Raw genomic sequence first — 21279 nt, 5'->3', positions numbered from 1 at the left:
TCCCACCTATGATCTGTTTGAAAATACTCAAATCTTAACCTATCCTAACAAATCCCTAACAGTAACCATATCATTACTCAATAAAATCATACATTCTTCCTTACTAATACGACGTTCTGTCCAACAAAGTGAGGTCTTTCTTTGTTGATTTATGCCATAGTAACGTGCTTGCTTTCATGTGTGTGAAGAAACCCTCAACCTTACCTAACTATAATCAAAACAGTCACTATAACTGTGTAGCCTACGCAGTTGTCTCTGCTTGTGTATGCATAGCTGGAGGAGGAGGAGGAGGTGGAGGAGGAACACGTGGATGCCGTTACGTAAGGAAGCTGAATCACCTGCACAAACAATGACGATAATAGCAGTAGTAGTAGTAGCAGAAGTAGTAGTAGTAGTAGTAGTAGTAGTAGTAGTAGTAGTAGTAGTAGTAATAATAATAATAATAATAATAATAATAATAATAATAATAATAATAATAATAATAATAATAATAATAATAATAATAATAATAATCACTTTTCCTGCATCAGTAATCTTCCAGTACTAAGACACGACTGTAATAATCAATGTCTTACCAGTCAGAGGAGGAAAGATCAGCCAGTGTAATGGGACACACACACACACACACACACACACACACACACACACACATTTCATTCCCCACTCCCTCAAAATCCCTCACCATGCTTCAAAGTCCTTCCATCACCATACTAAGTCCTCCAGGTCGTTCCTCTTTGCATGCCTCCACTGCCTCCTATGTATCACTGATGGAGCATTCACTAGCATGACTCAACCTTCTCTTTCCTTTCACTAAGCCAGAAACACTTCAGAACAATATATTTTTCCTCTCTCTCTCTCTCTCTCTCTCTCTCTCTCTCTCTGTATTCGTAGCCTTGTTAAGTATGAAGTATGAGAGGAAATGTAAAAAAAAAAAAATACATATATAAGAACAGGAACAGGCTATCCATAAACTAAAGGAAATAAAAAATTAAGCTCCATTTAACCGTGAAAAAAAAAAGATTAGAGTAAAAATGAACGGGAAGGTGAAAAAAAATAAGAAAACAAGAGGAAGACAATGATGAGCAGAGAATGATAACTAATGCTTCTATTACTTATATTACTACCACTACTAGCCTACTACTACTATTACTACTACTGCCACAACCCCTACCATTATCAAGATTAACATCACTATTAGCAATACCAACACACCTACTAAGAAAACATCACTATTATCAACAAATCAAGACTTCCCCCAACAGGCCTTGACCCTCTCTCCCCTCCTCGCCCGACATCCCTCATCCCAAGGCCGCGTGACAAAGAAAACCAAGGCAGAGGAGACACGCAAGGGGGGACCATAATGGATGATGCAAACGAGAGGTACGATATAGCAAGACTTCCTTTATCTTACGCAAGCAAGGAAAAGAAATGGCTTGTGAAGGGAAGGATGTAAGAAAAGGTAAGGTATAATTAAGACTGATTAATGTATGTGAACATGGAGAATAAGAATAGTTTGAGACTGAGAAGTTGAAGAGGCTTATAGAAGAACACAGGTAGAGATAAGGGACAGTTAAGATTGATAAAGACACGAGGAGAAAGTAATACAATAGTTGAAGGAATTTAAATAGCCGAGGCCGAAAGAGAGCCTATGGGTGTTTAATGCTGAAAAGAAGAATGAGAAAAAAATATATAATCAGTAGGTCGTGAATAAAATGTTTGAAAATTTATGATGCAATGCGATGATTCAGGCAAATAACGCAACATAACGGAATGGAAGAATCGTTGATAAACACACACACACGAGCACACACCGTTTGGTCGTGAATAATGTAGTCTGAAATATAATGGTGCATAAAACCCTGACGGAACAGTGAATTTCCGCAGGAATGGTTATGACGCACGCACTAACACACCCTTTGAGCCCGGGTCAAAATCTCATCCTTCTCTTGTTACCGCATCCTGAAAATCTTACAAGCAAACATCCCACAGAAATCTTACAAATTTACAAGAAACCATAAAAGTTTGCATCATCCAGAAATCATACAAGCTCACATCGCTCAGAAATCATACAAACTTACATCCCCACAAAAATCTGACCTAATAGAAGATTAAGTAACACAATAACATTAATTTATATACACGTTTGTCAAAGTTCAAATTCTGGTATGATACTGCATAACCCCAAGTAAGCAAGGACACAGACACATAGGTAACGGAGATGCTCAGTTTTAGTTATATAAAGGAGATTGAATAACTGACAAATCATTCAGATATCCGCAATTTATGATTTAAATTCTCGTATATTGGCTTATTACCCCAAATGAACCTAGAAATTACTAAGAGGCTGTAAAAGACGCGGAATTCTAGTTAAATAAAGAAGAAAACAAGATGAAATAACTGACAAGTCATTCAAATATCCGCACGTTATGATTCAAATTCTCATATGATACTGATTTACCCTAAACGAACCTGTAAATCACTAAGAGAAGACACAGATGGTTTGAAAAAGACACTGAATTCTAGTTATATAAAAAAGAATACAAGATTAAATAACTGACAACTCATTCAAGTATCCGCGCTTTGATTCAAATTCTCGCGTGACATTGCATAATCCCAAAGAAAATGACAAACTACAGAAAAGGACACGGTTAGATAATAAAAAAGGCTTGGTTCTGGTTCTATTACAAAAATCTTTCCTTATACACGATTAAATAACACAAATCATTAATATACGCATTTCAAGGTTCGAAGTCTCGTATGATATTGATTAATCCCAAAATAATCTATAAACTGAAAATAAAATGACACATAGGCAAAAAATACACTTAATTCTAGTGGGAAGGGAAAATTAAGAGAGAGAATGAAGGAGGAGGGAAAGGGGAGAAGAGCAAATAATTATGATGTAATATACGTGGGCCAACCTATGTTAAATGAAGTGATATTGGAGGAAAAAGAACGGAGAATGGCGTTTTACCAAGATATCAGCTTATACAATATTAAATAACAGAAACCATTAGTCTACGCATTTTGATTCAGATCTCGTATATGACATTGCATAACCCCGAATAAAACTGTTAATAAAAGGGCAAGGGTAGATAATAAAATGCTTGATCCTGGTTACATAAAAAAAATATTAAGATTAAATAACAAATCATTAATATATACGCAATTTCAAGGACCAAATTCTCGTATGATATTGATTAAACCCAAATAAATCTATAAACGAGTAAGAATGGAACACGGAATTATAATATAGACACTTAAATCTAGTAACATAATCAATCTCACCAATATAGAAGACCACACGAGGGAGCTACGGAGGGACGGAGCAGCACACCCTTCTTCTCTGACGGCCGAGCTGACACTGAGCCAAGATGGTCTATCCGTTGCCGCGGCGTGAGTGCTGCACCAAAGTGAATTTATGTCGATTTCTCTACAGCGTTCCGTTATTTTTTTAAGTCTGGTGTCTCGTATGTGTGATGGATCGAATATTTATGCATTGGGTTTCAAGATACGTGGGAAAGGGGAGTAAATAAAAAAAGATCTAGGTTACTGACTTGACTGGGGTATCGCGCGCCCGTCTGGTCTACTTTGGGGTGAACTATACTATTTATTTTTATTAAAGTCGCCACTAGAACATCCTTGATTCCAATAGATATTAAAGAAGGGATATTGGAAGGGAAAAGAGTAAGAATGAAGGAGGAGGGAAAGGGGGAATGGAGAGGACGAGCAAAGATGTAGCCTAGTAATACCTCTTCTCATGCACTTCTCCTCTTAACTTTTCTCACCTCTCCTCCTTTTCCTCCTCCCCTTCTTCTCCTCCTCTTCCCTTTTCTCCTCCTCTTCTCTTTTCTCACCTCTCCACCCCCTCTTCTTCTCACTTCGCCTCCTCTTCTTCTCCTCCTCCTCCTGTTCCCCTTCTCACTTCTCCTCTTCCTCTTCCCCTTTCCACCTCTCCTCCTCCTCCTCTTCTTCTCCTCATTTCTACTCCTCCTCTTCCCCTTCTCACTTCTCCTCCTCCTCCTCCTCTTCTTCTCATTTTTCTAAGCTTCCCCTACCTATATTAAAAGAAGTGATATTGAAAGAAAAAGAAAGGAAAGGAAAAATGAGAAGGAAGGAAAGAGGAAAGGAAGAGAAAAGGGAGGGTATGTCCGTAGAAGATATAACTACAGATATAAACAACTGATTTTAGAAGGGAAGGAAGAATAAGGAAGGAGAAAAAGGGGGGAGGAAAAGGAAAGGGAAGAATGTTCAAATATTAGGAGAAATAATATTGGAGGGGAAAAAAAAAGGAAAGGAAGGTAAAAGGGAAGGATGTTCGTATGAGATATTAAAATAACTGATACTGGAAGGGAAGGAAAGAAAAATGAGGAAGAAGGAAAAGAGGAGATAAAGAGGAAAGGGAAGGAGAAATGACAGTGGGGAGATGAAAGAAAAGGAAAACTGTACGACTAATTAAGAATGAGAAAGGAAAAGGGAAAATGGATAAAGGGGCAACGAAATAAGTGGATAAACGAAAGGAAAAGAGAAAAACATGTAACTGAAGAATATAAGGAAGGAGAAAGGAAAACGGAAGGAAGGATGGAGATAGGGCAGAAAAATGACAGTGGGGAGATTGGAGAAAGGGAAAAGGAAGGAAAATATATGACGAAAAAGGAATGAGAAGGAAAGGGGAAGAATGTAGATGGAGACGGAGATGGGAAAATTAGGCAGCAGGAAGATGAGAAGGAAAGAAAAGAGAGGAATAGAAAAAATGAAGATGGGATACCGTAAAGAGAGAAGGAGAAAAGAAGAGTTAATGAGAGGAAGGATAAGAAGAAAGGAGAGAGAGAGAAATATGACAGCAGGGAAATGAGAAAAAAAGGGCAAAAACAAACAAGCAAAAAGGCTGAGACAGATGGGAGATAATATAAATGGACGTAGAGGAGGGACAGAAAATGAAGGAGGGAAATGAGGGAAGGTCGAGGAAGGAGAAGGAGAAAAGGGAAAAACAACTGGAGGGTTAAGGAAGAGAGGGAAAGGAAAATGTGGATAAATAAAAGGAAGAACGATAGATAATTAAAAGAGAAGGGGAATGACGAAACTCGAAGGGAAGAGGAAATGAACGAAGGGAATGAAAAGGGGAAATAAATAAATAAAAGGATGAAGAAAGGAAGGGAAAAGGGGAGAAAGAGAAGGAGGTAGAAAGCGACTGAGAGAAGTGAATAAACGATGAGTGGAGAGATAGGAAAGGCAGATGAAGAAAAGGAGGAAAAGAAGAGAAAGAAGAAAGGAAGGGAGGAAAAGAGGGGAAAAGAACGTGAGTAGAAAAAGATTGAGAAAGACGAAGAGAGGAAAGAAAGAGGGAAAAGAGAGAAAAAGGAGGAAGAGGAAAGGAAGGGAGGAAAAGAGGGGAAAAGAGTGCAAGTAGGAAAAGACTGAAAAAGATGAAGAGATAATTAAGTGAAAGAAAGGAGAGAAAAGGAGGAAGAGGAAAGGGAGGAAAACAGGGGAAAGAAAGAAGGAAAGGAGAGGAAAAGAAGAGGAAAAGGAAAATACGGGAGGAAAAGAGGGGAGAAGAAAGCAAGTAGAAAAAGACTGAGAAAGACGAAGAGATGAGTGAAAGAGAAGAAAGAAAGAAGGAAAGGAGAGGAAAAGGAGGAAGAGGAAAGGAAGGGAGGAAAAGAGGGGAAAGAAAGAAGGCAGAGAAAAAGGAGGAAGAGGAAAGAAAGGGAGGAAAAGAGGGGAGAAGAAAGCAAGCAGAAAAAGACTGAGAAAGACGAAAAGATAAGTGAAAGAGAGGAAAGAAATAAGGAAAGGAGAGGAAAAGAAGAGGAAGAGGAAAGGAAGGGAGGAAAAGAGGGGAAAGAAAGAAGGCAGAGAAAAAAAGGAGAAAGAGGAAAGGAAGAGAGGAAAAGAGGGGAAAGAAAGAAGGAAAGGAGAGAAAAAGGAGGAAGAGGAAAGAAAGGGAGGAAAAGAGGGGAGAAGAAAGCAAGCAGAAAAAGACTGAGAAAGACGAAAAGATAAGTGAAAGAGAGGAAAGAAAGAAGGAAAGGAGAGAAAAAGGAGGACAAAGGAGGGAAGGAAGAAAAGGAAAAAATAAAGGCTACGAGAATAGACAGAGAAAACAGCTGATTATTATGTAGCAGAGAGTTGGAGATGAAAGGAACACGAAGAAGGAGAGAGAGAGAGAGGAGGAGGAAAGGAAAGCAGGAAGGAAGTGAATAGGAAAAGAAGAAAAAAAAGTAGAGGTGAACAACTGCACCATGTTATTAAAGTGTACCCTGCTGCTTGTGGGGTGTTTACTGATAATATGATACAGTTTGACGTAGGAAGCGACTGTTAAACTTCGTGCACTTAACCCACCCCCTCTCTCTCTCTCTCTCTCTCTCTCTCTGATAAGTGAATAAACAGCTAAATGCATGAGTTCAGAAATAGGTACGTAAATATATGAGTGAATGGATGAATGAAAACATAAATAAAGGTAAATAAAGGAAGATATTGGGAAAGAAAGAAGAAAAGGAGGAGGAGGAGGAGGAGGAAGAAGAGGAGAATCAAGAACTTATAATTCCATACGTAAATTAATATACAGATAAAAGAAGACATAAAAATAAATAAGAAAAAGAAGAAAAGGATCGAGAAGGAGGATAAGCAAAAACCTATATAATTTTCTCATGTAATTCTCTCTCTCTCTCTCTCTCTCTCTCTCTCTCTCTCTCTCTCTCTCTCTCTCTCTCTCTCTCTCTCTCTCTCTCTCTCTCGACTTTCCCTTCCCCACCCTCCCTTTCAGACACAAATCATGCCCCGTTGACACACTTCTTTCTCCTCTTTTTGGCATTTTTCACCTCTGCGTCACCATACTCTCCCTCCCCGCAGCGCGCATTGACATATCGCACTGCTACGCGCCTCGGGTTTCACCGCCTCCTGGTAAAAAGATTAAATAAAGCAAGGGAGGGAGGAGGAAGGGGAGGGAGGTAGACGGGCGTGGTGGCATCTCCGGGAGGGAATCCACGACTATTAATTTTATCAAGGGCGTTGGATATATATGTTGGTTCTATTTTGTTTTGTGGTATTGAATTATTGCCTTTATTTAATAGTTTTGCTTGTTTTTTTTTTTCTGTGGCCTACAAGTTATTATTTTTTTGGGGGGGTTTCGCAGAATTAAAATTGCTATGATCATTAGGTGTTATTAGCATTATTTTTTGGTGAGATATGACTCTCTCTCTCTCTCTCTCTCTCTCTCTCTCTCTCTCTCTCTCTCTCTCTCTAACTCACTATACAAAACCCATCTCTCAACCCCTATAATGATAAGAATCCCATGAATACTCACCCTTTTTATGGTAAAGGATGCTGCTCTTGGAAAAAAAAACGAATATATAAATGAATAAAAAATAAGTATAAGAAAAAATAAAATAAAGATAACTTCATGAATATATACAGAAGACCATGGCCCTGCTCCCACAAAGAGAACAACATTATTAACCAGTTCCCTACACAAGCCAATATAAACCTCTTTAGTGTTTGCTGCAGGATTAGCCATTTCCCTAGACAGGCTGATATTATATGTAGTGTGAGGCTGTGCTTATTGCAGACATGTTCTCACCTTCAAGACCTCTTTAGTGTTTGCTGCAGGATTAGCCATTTCCCTAGACAGGCTGATATTATATGTAGTGTGAGGCTGTGCTTATTGCAGACTTGTTCTCACTTTCAAGACTTCTTTAACCTGGTAGCAGCGGGGATCATGTTTCTTAATGGTCCCTCTAAGCGAGAAAAATCAGAAAAAATCATCCCTCACACAAACCATTTCATAATATATATCAAAGCATTTGTGATCAGATTATGCATCATCTATTTTTTTGGGTTTATATCATGGCACAAATTTGGCCCGTCGCTGCTACACGGTAAAGCCACAATTGCTACACGGTAAAGCCACAAATTTGGCCCGTCGCTGCTACACGGTAAAGCCACAAATTTGGCCCGTCGCTGCTACATGGTAAAGCCACAAATTTGGCCCGTTGCTGCTACACGGTAAAGCCACAAATTTGGCCCGTTGCTGCTACACGGTAAAGCCACAAATTTGGCCCATCACTGCTACCTGGTTAAGTGTTGGCAATTACTCCAAGTCAAGATGCAGAAACTTTATTCATAAAATAAACCTCTAATAATATACCAACAGCATACAAAAAGCAACTCTACATTCAATCCCTTCACATATGTTGCTTGTTGTCTTATCACTAACAAAACCTCACCACAAGGACAACCAACCACGAGGACCTTAACCTTAGAAGCACCAGGATCCTGAGGACTCGCTTTACATTATTAAGGCGAAGTGCTCAAAATATCAAACGTGAGGCTGCCAACATTCCTTTATTCTTTTACAAGGAAGGAGGCAGATCAAGGTAAAAAAAAAGAGGAAACAAAAATGTCCACTGGCACTGCTCCTGCTAATAGTGTGCGGTAAAAGGCAGTGCATGTAGCAACCTTTTTTAACCCGTTGAGTGTGGTCTTTTTTTCATTCTATCCATCTCTCTAAGTTTCTCCTGTCAAAGGCCATCTTTCCAGCCTGCTACACGGTAAGGCCACAAATTTGGCCCGTCACTGGTACACGGTAAAGCCACAAATTTGGCCCGTCACTGGTACATGGTAAAGCCACAAATTTTGCCCGTCACTGGTACACGGTAAAGCCACAAATTTGGCCCATCACTGGTACATGATAAGGCCACAAATTTGGCCCATCACTGGTACACAGTAAAGCCACAAATTTGGCCCATCGCTGGTACATGGTAAAGCCACAAATTTGGCCCGTCGCTGGTACACGGTAAAGCCACAAATTTGGCCTGTCACTGCTACCGGGTTAAATGCCCAAGGACATACACATTAGGCAAGGCTTTTGTTGAGTTCAGGGCATTTCTGTGTGGGTAGTTTTATGACCCTGGTGGTAGTTTGACAAAGTTCCTGTACCGTGAATGCAAAAACACACTCATGAGAACCTAACTCATCGCCTCTTCGCCCTTTGGAAATATTTAATGTGAGAGGTAGAAGCGTTTGAGAATACCGACCTAAATTTCCATATGGGGGTAAGTAGTCATGGCGCCGGAACAACAGCTGTCATATGGCTCTAAATATCCATAAAAATCACCAATATTCAAACAGGAAATCCCAAACACTACATCAATTTACTTACAAAAATATATACTGACTAACTACATATTTTTATCTGGCACCTGCAACTCTATTTAAACTCTACTAAACTTGTACTTATGTGTTAATTGCATTGATAGTCAAGTGCTCAGCTAAAACAAGAAACCTTTAAAAACATGAACGGCAGAGAACCATCCACGTAACACCACAGCCAATGGGGAAGGCGCAAGAATACGAGGCGACCCACTTACAGAAAGACTCGACGCCCTACCTAGGACTCAGCGCGGCCAGGCTCAGGTGCACCACACACATCACTGTCATCACCATCATCATCATCATCATCATCATCTTCACAGCCGCAGCACAGAGAAGTCCTTGGCGCTGTTACTAATTCCCTCTTTCTGACGACAAATTCTCAAACACTTGGACACGATCTGGAAGGGAAGTGAGCATAGAGGATTAGGAAGAAGAGAAGAGAACTGGAAGGTAGAATAAGCAATAGAAGGGAAGGGAATATAAAGGGTTAGGAATTAGAGAAGAGAATTAGAAGGTAGAATAAGCAATAGAAGGGAATTGAATATAAAGGGTTAGGAATAAGACAAGAGAACTAAAAGGTAAAATAAACAATGGAAGGGAAGGGAATATAGAGGGTTAGGAAGAAGACAAGAGAACTGGAAGGTAGAAAAAGCAATAGGATGGAAGTGAATATAAAAGGTTAGAATAAATTACAGGTTGAGCTTAAGATAATGAAAAGAATCTATTGGAAAAACTACATGAAATTCAATAGGCAAGAGAAATAGATGATTGACAAAGATCTCCATGAAAATAATTAGGATATACTGGATTATCTAAAGTGTAACATCAGAGAAACAAGAGACTGTGATGATTAAGTAAACAATGAACTATGAAAATAAGGATCTACAGGAAAAAAATAACTCGTGAACTCAAATAAACAGGAGAAATGAGATGGTTTAAATGAACAATGAGCTTTATAAAATAACAACAACAACAAAAATATGATGTGAAGTAGCTACAATCTATAACATGAAATGAAACATGTATCAGGGAAAAAGAAAAAAAAATTGGAAAGAAAAATGCATAAAAAAAACCTATCCCACCTGTCTTGTCTGTGAGGGGACGATAATGCCGTCATTGAGGATGTTCGCCGCGTGGTAGAAAGCGCTGTCCGGAGGGAAGTTGAAGACGGACAGGCTCTTCTTCTTGCTGGCCTGTGTGGAGGGAGTTTTAAAGGTAAATATATTAAAGACTTCCTACTGTTTATTCCCTTCATTTCCAAGCACACTTTATATTAATTTGCAAGTACATGACACACAGAGAAAGAAAGGTACACATTAGTTTCATAGAGGATACACTTAACCTAACCTTCCTAGATGCTGAAAACTAACTCTATTTTAGTGTATACCAGAGAATTGAAAGTACACATTAGCTTTAAAGAGGATGCAGGTAACCTAACCTTCCTATACACATTATTTTCATTGAGGATACATGTAACCTAACTTTCCTATACACCTGAATCTTGAGAGTACATGTTAGCTTCATCAAGAGCTTACCTTCTCTTGTGGTTGAGTGGCCTCGGAAGGGGGTTGAGGTGGGGGGTTGAGGGTGTGGGTGACTCTTGTGCCGGGCCAGGAGAAGATGAAGTTAGGGGAGAAGGACGGACCACACTGGGGAAAAAGTGAATGCATAGGTAAGTACAGGGAAAGAAATCAGAGCATTGGGAAAAAAGTTTAATCTAGACAAAAACCTGAATTTTTATGATACATATTAAAACAAGCCAGAGCATTGGGAAAAGAAGTAGAAAAGAAAGAGAAAAACCTTCCCTTATAAGATACATTTTAAAGCTAGGGGTCATATTTTAACCCGGTAGCAGCGGGGATCATGTTTCTTAATGGTCCCTCTAAGCGAGAAAAATGAGAAAAAATCAGCACTCACACAAACCATTTCATAATATATATCAAAGCGTTTGTGATAAGTTTATGTATCATCTATTTTTTGGGGTTTATATCATGGCACAAATTTGGCCCGTCGCTGCTACACGGTAAAGCCACAAATTTGGCCCGTCGCTGTTACCAGGTTAAAGCAGGCTAGAGCATTGGGAAAAAAAGTAGAGAAGATAGAGAAAAACATTCCCTTATAAGATACATTTTAAAACTAGGGGTCATATTTTAAAACATTTCGTCACCCAAGTTCACATATTTGACAAGGCTTTCGTATGAGTTGAGGGCATTTCCAGGAGTAGTTTTATGACCCTGGTGGTAGTTTGACCCTTCCTCAGTAGCATGAACCTAAAGAAACAGTTGTGAGAACCTGATTGATCACTTATTTGACCTTTAGAAAAAGTTGATGTGAGAAGCAAAAGTGTCATAATACTGGTCTAGGTCAGAGCAATGGGAAAAAAAGTTAAAAAGACAGAGAAAAACCTCGATGAAAAGACCAGGGCAGTCCCGGTTAGGTTCATATAGGATTCATCAAGGAAAAATATATTCTTATTCTCATATTTCAGTAAAAGTATCAAATGAATGACAACTTGATTAAATGAAAGTATAAAATGCAAGGAAATGATAGGAGAATGTAGCCCATATACAATTCAATGAGTTTGTAACTTTGTATCTCTTGAGGGAAAAAGATACATTGACAACACAAGGAAAATTAAGTTCATATAAATTCAATGAAGGAAATAAGTCTTAACTCTTATATCTTAGGCATTAGTGTAGTGAGTATTTAAACCCTTGGCTTATGATGATGATGACGATGATGGCATTACTTACAAGGGAAGACAATGATAAAATAAGAAAAGAAAAAATAAGAAAAAGAAAAAAAAAAAATAAATAAAAACCAAAAAAAACACCCTTGGCTTGTGATGAAGATGACATTAGTTATAAGGAAATACAAACTAGTAGCAAAATACATAAATAAATACACTGACAACATGAGTTAGGAAAAATAAAGTTCCTGTATAATTATTAAAGGAGTGATCTGAATTTCCATATCTTAGGGAAACAAATAACACAAAAAAGAGTAACACAAAATATAACAAAATAGTGACAAAGAGCATATGATAATAACATAAAACAACACAATGAACAACAGACAAAATAACAATGCACAAAAAAATAACACAAAAAATTAACAAAATGAAGAAGAAGACAAAGAAGAAGAAGAAACAAGAAGAATGACAATGTACAAAAAAGCAAGACAAAAAAATTAACAAAATGAAGAAGACAAAGAAAAAAAAGAAGAAGAAATAAGAAGAATGACAATGCACAAAAAAGCAAGACAAAAAAAAATAACAAAATGAAGAAGAAGACAAAGAAAAGAAAGAAGAAATAAGAAGAATAACAATGCACAAAAAAGCAAGACAAAAAAATGAACAAAATGAAGAAGACAAAGAAAAAAAAGAAGAAATAAGAAGAATAACAACGCACAAAAAAGCAAGACAAAAAAATGAACAAAATGAAGAAGACAGAAAAAAAAAAGAAATAAGAAGAATAACAACGCACAAAAAAGCAAGACAAAAAAATGAACAAAATGAAGAAGAAGACAAAGAAAAAAAAGAAGAAATAAGAAGAATAACAACACACAAAAAAGCAAGACAAAAAAAAAAATAACAAAATGAAGAAGAAGACAAAGAAAAAAAAGAAGAAATAAGAAGAATAACAATGCACAAAAAAGCAAGACAAAAAAATGAACAAAATGAAGAAGAAGACAAAGAAAAAAAAGAAGAAATAAGAAGAATAACAACGCACAAAAAAGCAAGACAAAAAAAAGTAACAAAATGAAGAAGAAGACAAAGAAAAAAAAGAAGAAATAAGAAGAATAACAACGCACAAAAAAGCAAAACAAAAAAAATTAAGACAATAAAAAAAAAAAAAAAGTTAACACACAAAAAACTCCTCTACACAACAGCCTTACCATAGTGTAGTTATCATCGCCATGGCAACCCCCAACATTAACAGTGATCTTGGGCACCGTGACGCAGGCAAGGGCGGCCACCATAGCTGCCCGGCCCCTCAAGTGCATGTGCTGCTCCTCGTTCTCCCCACTCAGCAAGGCACTGCGGTGGGCTTCCTCGGGGCCGGAGTTCTGTTATGGCGGTGGTGAGGAGGTGGTTAGAATTATGGGTAGGGTAAATTGATAGGTGAGCTTTTGTCTTGTTTGTCTTGAATTGTTTTGTGTATGTTCATATAAGATCACTGTTTGGGATTGTGAATTGGGGTTTATTTTTATTTATTTATTCTTTTTTTTTCTTTTACAGCAGAGGGGTCAGTTCAGTTGCCCCTCAGATGCCCCTCCAAACATCATGAAGCAGTACGGAGGTTTGAACAGGCTCGCTCTGGGTCTTCAATACCATGGCTTGATCTCTTTTGCTGCAGCCTGGGTGGTGCCCGTGTGGCCTTACCTGCAGGAACACAAGCGGGAGCTGTCGTTGTTGGCACAGCTGCAGGAAGTGTGAGCCCTTCAGCCCGTCCTGGTGGGTGAGGGGCCCAGCGTTGCCCAGGATGCCCACACACTTCCTGCAATGATCAGTATGGTATGTCATTAGATACTACACATAATGTCATTTACTACTCATTAAAAGAAAAAAAAACTATTGTGGATAACTGAGCCTAGTTACACATATGAAAAATTGCAAAAATAAAGCATGAAAATTAAACTTTATTTGGATGATGTTCAATTATATTCTGTTTTATCATTTTCTCACAGTAAAGGAAGCATCTCAAGGGCACAAACAAAGGTCCACCAATCACCGTTTCCATAGAGGTGAGAAGAAATAAAAATGGTTAACAGAGGATGCAATAACCAAGGAATATGTGTACAGGGAAAGCTGGAGACTCTTCAATGGGAGTTAAAGAGAACAGGACATCACAGCCTTGGATAGCAATACCAAAGAAAACATCTGAGCACTGTGGAAGCAAGGGAGGGGCACACAGCTAATAACCTTTCTTCACTCTTGCCTTACAATGCCCCTTATCCCAACTTATCCCTACATCCTTATGAGAACAGGACATCACAGCCTTGGATAGCAATACCAAAGAAAACATCTGAGCACTGTGGAAGCAAGGGAGGGGCACACAGCAATTAACCTTCCCCCACTCTTCCCTTCCATCTCACCCGTCAATCATAGCGTAGCCGGCGATGAGGTTGGTGCCGTATAGATGCTTGAATTCCCTGAACCGGGCGCCGTCCACGATCCTTCCGATGATGCCGTAGAGGTGCTGGCGGCTGATGGACTCCAGGCCGCTCAGCGCTTGGGGAAAGAATGTAAAGTAATGGTTGACGATGATGGTGATGGTAGTTTGAAGGGAAGACAACCTGGTAGAAAAACAAATAAGCGAATAAACAAATAAAAAAATAAAATGAAATAGCTGGAGATAATGATGACAGTGATAATAAAAAGGGAAAGACAACCTGGCAAAAAAAAAAAGATATGAATGAATAGAAATAAAAAGAGGATAGAATAAACATGAAAATAAAATAAACAAATAAAAATTAAACGAAATTAAGTAAATAAATAAGAAAAGGGCATTAGTGAAGCAAGCATTTACACCCTTGGCTGATGATGATGATGACGATGATGATGATGGCAGTATTTAAAAGGGAAGACAAAGATAAAATAAGATAAAAAAAAAAAAATTAAATAAATAAATAAAGTAAATAATAACCAAAAAAAAAACCACCCTTGGCTTGTGATGATGATGACATTAATTATAAGGGAAGACAAAATGGTAGCAAAATACATAAACAAATAAATATATAAATAAATAAAAATAAAATAACATAATAAAAAAGCATTAGTGTAGTATCTAAGTATCTACAACCTTGGCTTATGGGTCCCTTACCGTCCAGAAGAGCCGTGTCCCAGGGGTCTTCCTGCTGGGGGGGCGGCGGGGGCAGGGGGTCGATGCCGAGGGTGGCCACAACGTCCCGCACCACCTCGAAGGCCTCATGCTCCGACTCGGCCAGGTAATCCGTCACCCCACTCGTCCTGGCGGTTAAAGGTCGATATTATGAGACACTTTCACTTTTCACATCAACTCCAGTCATCCCTCAAATAGTACAGTTTTCAATAGTTCGGTTTTGCTTTTATGTGGATTTTCTAAGAAGATTTTTTTGGATTTTTAAATTTCCCGACAAACAGGAAATATAAAAATCCTAAAAGATCTTTAATGACAATCCGTATAAAACCGAAACGGAACTATTGGAAACTGTACTATTTGAGGATGACTATATTTCTAAAGGTCAAAGAGGGGGTCAGTCGGGTTCTAATGAGTGTTTCTTTAGGTTCACGGTACAGAGCAAGGGTCACACTACCACCAGGGTCATAAAACTACCTCTGGAAATGCCCACAACTCCTATGAAAGCCTTGCCAAATATGTGAACTTGGGCAGCGAAATGTTTTATAATATGACCTTAATAAGAGTCTCAGGCCCACCCATGCCAGACAATGGGAAAATATGAACACATCTGTACTGTACAACTTCATCCCTAGATAGACAGACTTAACAGTAACAAAGGTAAGGAGGTGGAGGAATAAATAAAAATAAAATGAAATAACTGAAGACATTGATGACAGTAGTTAGAAGGGAAGACAACCTGGTATGTAGTAGAATAAATAAAGAAATAACTGAAATAATAAAATAAAATAATAAAAAAATAAAATAATGTAAATAAACAAAAAAAAAAGTACCCTTGGTTTATGGTGCTGACAATGGTGGAAGACAAACTACTAGCAAAATAAATAAATAAATAAATAAACAAAAATGAAAATAAAATAACACCCATATCCACAAAAATGTCTCACTTCCATTTGAAATCTTCCATAACATTTCCATTAACTACACAACTGCAAGATTTACTCCATTCCTTCACTACCTTATCATTGTTTCTCTTCACCATTTCTTGCTTACAATTAGGTGAGTTTTTTGTCAAATCCTAATGAAATACTCTGAATATTTGGTGCTTTGAAGAAATATGCAAAATTGTTATCATTGTTATTATTATTATTATCATTAACTCTTTCTTGAACCTGAATTCCTCACTTGGAGTGCAGCATCCCTCCTCCCAGATCCTCAGCAGTAATAATCTCCCCCGTGGCGGCTTTCACCAGGGGCGGGCCGCCGAGGAAGATGGTGCCGAGGCCCGACACGATGACCACGTCCTCACACATGGCCGGCTGGTACGCTCCTGCCAGGGAGGGAGTCAGGGATCATGTCCTTCCCTCACTGAAGCCAAAACAATTTCTATCCTTTCAATATTTCTTTCTTTTTTTCACTAAAGGCATGGATACATCTCACAGGCACACGCACATAAAAAAACGAAATAAAAAAAGCCTACTGCCACTGCTCCTGCAAACAGTGTGTAGTGAAAGACTTCCAAAATAAAGAGGTAAGTTTTGAAGTCGTGTGCGCAGTTTGGAGTGGAAAGTAAGATAATCTGTTTTTAGAGAGTGTGCTGAATTACTCTAGTGCTAATGTTGCATGTTCGTAATCTAGTGAGGAAAGTAAGAGGATTTGCCGTTAGAGAGCACGCTGAACTGCTCCCTGGCGTTAATGAGACAAATTTGACATCAAGTAACAAAATTGTGTGTGTTGTGTTTGTGGTTTAGAGTGGAAAGTAAGAGGATTTGCCGTTAGAGAGCACGCTGAACTGCTCCCTGGCGTTAATGAGACAAATTTGACATCAAGTAACAAAAACATGTGTATCGTGTTTGTGGCTTAGTGTGGAAAGTGAGAGAATTTGTCTTAAGAGAGCACGCTGAACTGCTCCCTGGCGTTAATGAGACAAATTTGACATCAAGTAACAAAATTGTGTGTGTTGTGTTTGTGGTTTAGTGTGGAAAGTGAGAGAATTTGTCTTAAGAGAGCACGCTGAACTGCCCTCTGGCGTTAATGAGACAAATTTGACATCAAGTAACAAAATCGTGTGTGTTGTGTTTGTGAGTTTAGTGTGGAAAGTGAGAGAATTTGTCTTAAGAGAGCACGCTGAACTGCTCCCTGGTGCTAATGAGACAAATTTGACATCAAGTAACAAAATCATGTGTGTTGTGTTTGTGGCTTAGTGTGGAAAGTGAGAGAAGTTGTCCTTAGAGAGAATGCTGAACTTCTCTCTGGTGATAATGAGACCAATCTGCAGTAGAGTAAGTAATGCCAAGATACGCCCCAGCCAGTTACCTCCAGCGGTGCATGACCCACACACGGCAGCGATCTGAGGAACACCAGCCGCCGATAACACCGCCTCCGAGTAGAAGGCTCGGCCGCCGTGGTTCTTGTCTGCAAATAGCTCGGCCTGCAGCAGAAAGCAGAACATGTCACAAAATAAGTCATCTCCCTTTCCATCAAGTGTTTGCTCCTTATAATGTCCAAATGCCCCCCACTTTACAATTGGGTTATGTACGTGGAAAAGCGATTGTGAAGTGAAGTGATTGTATAGTGAACTTCAGGTTTGATTAGTTGAGATGTGTTCCAGGATTCATATCAGTGACCTAAAACTCCCAATACAGCAGATCTTCCGTTTAACATATTTCTTATAATGGATTTCCTCATAAAGCACTCTTAACCCCTTGACTGCGGATTTCCTACAAGAAGACATCACCAAGCTACAGGAATGGAACAAAAAGTGGCTGCTACAATTCAATGAAGAAAAATTTAAAGTCATGCACCTTGGGAGGGGATATCCAGCACACCAATACCACATGGGAAACACTCCACTATCCACCACAAAGGCAGAGAAAGACCTGGGATTATAAGTTCACCAGGCTACCAATGAAAGCTAAATCCGTGCCAATCGCAGCAGACGGGTTAAGTTGACTCTTTCACTCACACAAAAAAAAAACACAAAAAAAGTTCCACCAGTCCCAAATTAATAAATCTCATTGAAATAACACCTCCATTGTGCTTGTATTTCTTTGGTGCTAGTCTTGCATTAAATAGAGGGTCTACTGTGTGTGAGATTATCAATGCTTAATGGACTGCACTGCATCTAGATCATTACCAAAGCAAATATAAATACACAACACCTGTATGGCAATTTTGGATTTATTTGTACAAAGTCGTTGGCATCATTATTAGGTACTTTCTATAGTAACTCTTTAGCTTTTCTATTATATGTGGAGGCTAACATCTTTGGGGAGGTGACAAATTGTAATTATGTGCAGAAAATGAACAATTTTTTAAGTGACACCACAATGTACAAAAAGTTTCAGTCATCCCTCCAAAAGATGTTAACCTCCATATATAACAGCAAAGTTAAAGAATTACTATTGAATGTTGGATATAAATCGAGGGCTTTGATACTTTCATATGTTATCATCCTCTGTAAACAATTCCAGGAAGGCTGTCAAGTGTGCTGGTGTGTTTGTTCATGAGTTGGAGCAGATCCACACATTCCTGAGCATTGAATAACTACAATGACTTGATTCAGGATGTAACATAAGTATTGTGATTTCAGTGACCTCAATATGCTCACCTTTATGTACAGTGGCTGGCTTATAATACTCAAGACTGATGAAACAATAATACCTGTAGCTACATTTCCATAATACATTCATAAATAAAGACTGAATCACTCCACACCCAAGGAGATCCCCCCCCCCAACACACACACACACCTGCTTAGGGAGGAAGCCGCCGGCAGAGTCCACGATGTGCACCACCGGCAGATGGTTGGCGCCGCTGATGGCCATGGCGCGGAGGTTCTTGGGGACGGTGATGGGGAAGAAGGTGCCGCTCTTCACTGTGCCGTCGCTGCAGCTCACAACGCAGTAAGTGCCGTGGATCCTGCCTATGCCTGCACCAACATGAGAGTTAGGGGGTGGCAATGCAGATGATGATTATGATTTTTTTTTTTTTTTTTGAGGATTGTGCTGAGTTGACAAGTGGAGAAATTGAGTTTTGGAGTCATTGCCTGAGGTTTTGGGATAGCTAAGATCCTTATACGGCATCACAATAGACAATGATGTACTTATATATAGCTAATTAAAGGGAATTTCAATGAGGTAAGGAAGATGTGCAAAGGCTTTCAAATACAAGGAGACTGAAGACATGACTCAAAGAAACAAGGAACCATGAGCAGTGGCCTAAAGAGTTAATTTACAAGCAGAAAATTCTTTGATGGAACAGGATGTTATGTGATTTTGTTTTTTTAATTTCCTTAGCCCTTGGTCTGGCTATTGTTTCCATATAAAAAGAATATTTCTATTAATATCACTATTATATTCAGATCCAAGAAAGTGCATCAAGAGAAAAAAAATAGTATAGACCTACACAGTCTCCTCGATAAGTAGATATGGGTATGAAAAATAAAAGAAACAGTGACGGTAAAGTAAGGTGAAGAATAAAATAAACTGGGGGCTATTCCTTGCCTGTGATGGATCCAGCGGCGGGCACGTCCCCATACTCCATGCCCAGGCCGGCCAGCAGGGACAGCTCCAGGAAGTCCGAGTCACTGTCCAGGAGCAGCTTCAGTTTGTCCCGAGGCAGGATCTTGCGGTTCTTCTTGACGTGGAGAGCGATTCCCTTCTCCCCACCTGCCAGCATGAAATTTGATTATAACCTGCAACTTGAATCTTCTTAACAGTTAAATCAGTTACATCAGTTAAATTATTGGTAGGATTGAAGAAACTTAGGGAAGTCTATCTTTTCAGATATGTTGTGTTATGTTTAATGCAACAAAGGCAAGTCTATTTTTTGTAAGATTGTCTAATGCTAAATGAAACCTAAGGAAACTTTTCTTATTATATTGTGTTACGCTTAATGAAACCTAAGGAAGTCTTTTTTTTGTTAAGTTGTATTATAAATAAAATCTAGGGAATTCTATTTTTTCTTTACCCTTCAGCTGACTACTGCTAAAAAAAGTTATCACTATCACCATGAGTCTGCAAAAAAATAGGTTATGCAAGGATACAAAATGTTAACCAATTTGAACAGACCATTAAAATTCATAGCACTCACACCAAGGAAAACGCATTTACAACAAATCAGGTAAGACTTTGCATTCAATACATACTAACAAAACAAACAGCATGAACAGCCTCAACAAACCTCCACCCAGGCAGAACTTGTTAAGCTGTTCTAGTTTTGCTAACTGCTCCTCCGCCAGCCTCCGCCCGGCCTCCAACTGGGGGCAGGAGGGGTCCAGGGGGTCCTTCAGCACGGGGAAGGGCCGGGCCTGTGATGCCACCCCTCGGCTGCCCCGGGCAACACGCACCCAGACTGGCCCCGACACCCGCCTCAGAAGCATGGCTCAGGCTGTGCTGGTGAGACAGATGAACATGTAAATGGACAGACAGAAAGATAAATAGACAGATAGATAGATAATTAGCCACCATAGAAATAATTGGAATGAGTTAATAGACAGACAGAAAGATAAACAGACAGATAGATGGATAATTAGCCACCATAGAAATACTTGGCATGTGTTAATAGACAGATAGAAAGGTAAATAGACAGATAGATAGGTAAATCGTGACCATAAAAATACTTGGCATGTGTTAATAGACAGATAGAAAGGTAAATAGACAGATAGATAGGTAAATAGTGACCATAAAAATACTTGGAATGTGTTAATAGACAGATAGATTTTCAGTGACCACAGATATATATTTTACAAAACACTGGTATAGTTATCTTAAGATTGCTAAGGACAGGTTAATTTTCAACTGTACATGGTCAAGTTGTGGATAACAGGCATGCATTTCTGCCCTTCAAACATAATAAAAAGATATACATGACATTTTCAGGTGGCGGTGCTAAACTACACATTAACCAAACCTTCCATTGACACACACTTAACAAAACAGAGCCAAGAGAGCATCACCACATGACCTTAACACTAAAACAAACACGTAGAGCAGACGACAACACGTAAATAATGAAAAAAAGGCAAAAATAATGACCAATGATAAAGTCAAGGTCTTCACACACACGTTAAAAGTTATATAAAATCTCAACAAACTTATTCATTCAGAAACACTAGTAGCCATGGCACTATAGAAGGCTTTTACACCTGTTGGCTCACCTGAGGATAATTAGATGTCTATATATATATTTTTTTTTACTATTTATAAGATTACGAGAGGGATGTTTACAAGTCCCAGCTGATTCCTACCAACAAACTTTATGATAAAACTGATAAGGGATT

The 21279-nt window shown here is 38.8% G+C and overlaps 2 protein-coding genes across 52 annotated transcripts in view; both read right to left on the bottom strand.

Moving 5' to 3' along the window:
* Positions 1-3422, bottom strand: part of LOC126981802 (uncharacterized) — a 68136-nt gene extending 64714 nt beyond the window's left edge. For 49 of the 50 annotated variants that reach the window (XR_007734149.1, XR_007734158.1, XR_007734152.1 and 46 more), the window contains exon 1: positions 3289-3410. The gene's annotated coding sequence lies outside the window, so the exon portion shown is untranslated. Of the gene's footprint in view, positions 1-3288 lie in introns of all 50 variants that reach the window. The other variant, XM_050833361.1, reaches the window with a different exon arrangement.
* A 4680-nt stretch (positions 3423-8102) lies between these two features.
* On the bottom strand, positions 8103-21279 carry LOC126981801 (biotin-dependent 3-methylcrotonyl-coenzyme A carboxylase beta1 subunit-like). Of its 2 annotated transcripts, none has more exons than XM_050833356.1 (13): positions 21157-21279; positions 20181-20392; positions 19502-19666; positions 18749-18927; positions 17313-17427; positions 16182-16326; positions 14982-15127; positions 14254-14389; positions 13541-13655; positions 13054-13224; positions 10692-10805; positions 10239-10349; positions 8103-9554 (listed from the first exon to the last, which is right to left on the bottom strand). In XM_050833356.1, the coding sequence occupies exons 2-13, from the start codon at positions 20377-20379 to the stop codon at positions 9471-9473; spliced, it is 1680 nt and encodes a 559-aa protein (XP_050689313.1). In that variant the 5' UTR covers positions 20380-20392; positions 21157-21279; the 3' UTR covers positions 8103-9470. The 2 variants fall into 2 exon arrangements, with proteins under 2 accessions (XP_050689313.1, XP_050689314.1); XM_050833357.1 differs by having other exon boundaries at positions 20181-20387; positions 21157-21263.

This window comes from Eriocheir sinensis, chromosome 49, assembly GCF_024679095.1.
Source record: "Eriocheir sinensis breed Jianghai 21 chromosome 49, ASM2467909v1, whole genome shotgun sequence".
Classification (NCBI taxonomy): Eukaryota; Metazoa; Arthropoda; class Malacostraca; order Decapoda; family Varunidae; genus Eriocheir; species Eriocheir sinensis.
Note: the sequence above shows the minus strand (reverse complement) of the source record. Positions and strands in the feature narration are given on the sequence as shown.

Coding starts and splice junctions, on each gene's coding strand:
- LOC126981801 (XM_050833356.1), bottom strand. CDS start 20,379: ATGCTTCTGAGGCGGGTGTCGGGGCCAGTCTGGGTGCGTGTTGCCCGG. Junction 17,428..18,748: donor GCGGCTTCCTCCCTAAGCAG/GTGTGTGTGTGT, acceptor TTTCTGCTGCAG/GCCGAGCTATTTGCAGACAA. Junction 14,390..14,981: donor GGACACGGCTCTTCTGGACG/GTAAGGGACCCA, acceptor TCTTTCCCCAAG/CGCTGAGCGGCCTGGAGTCC.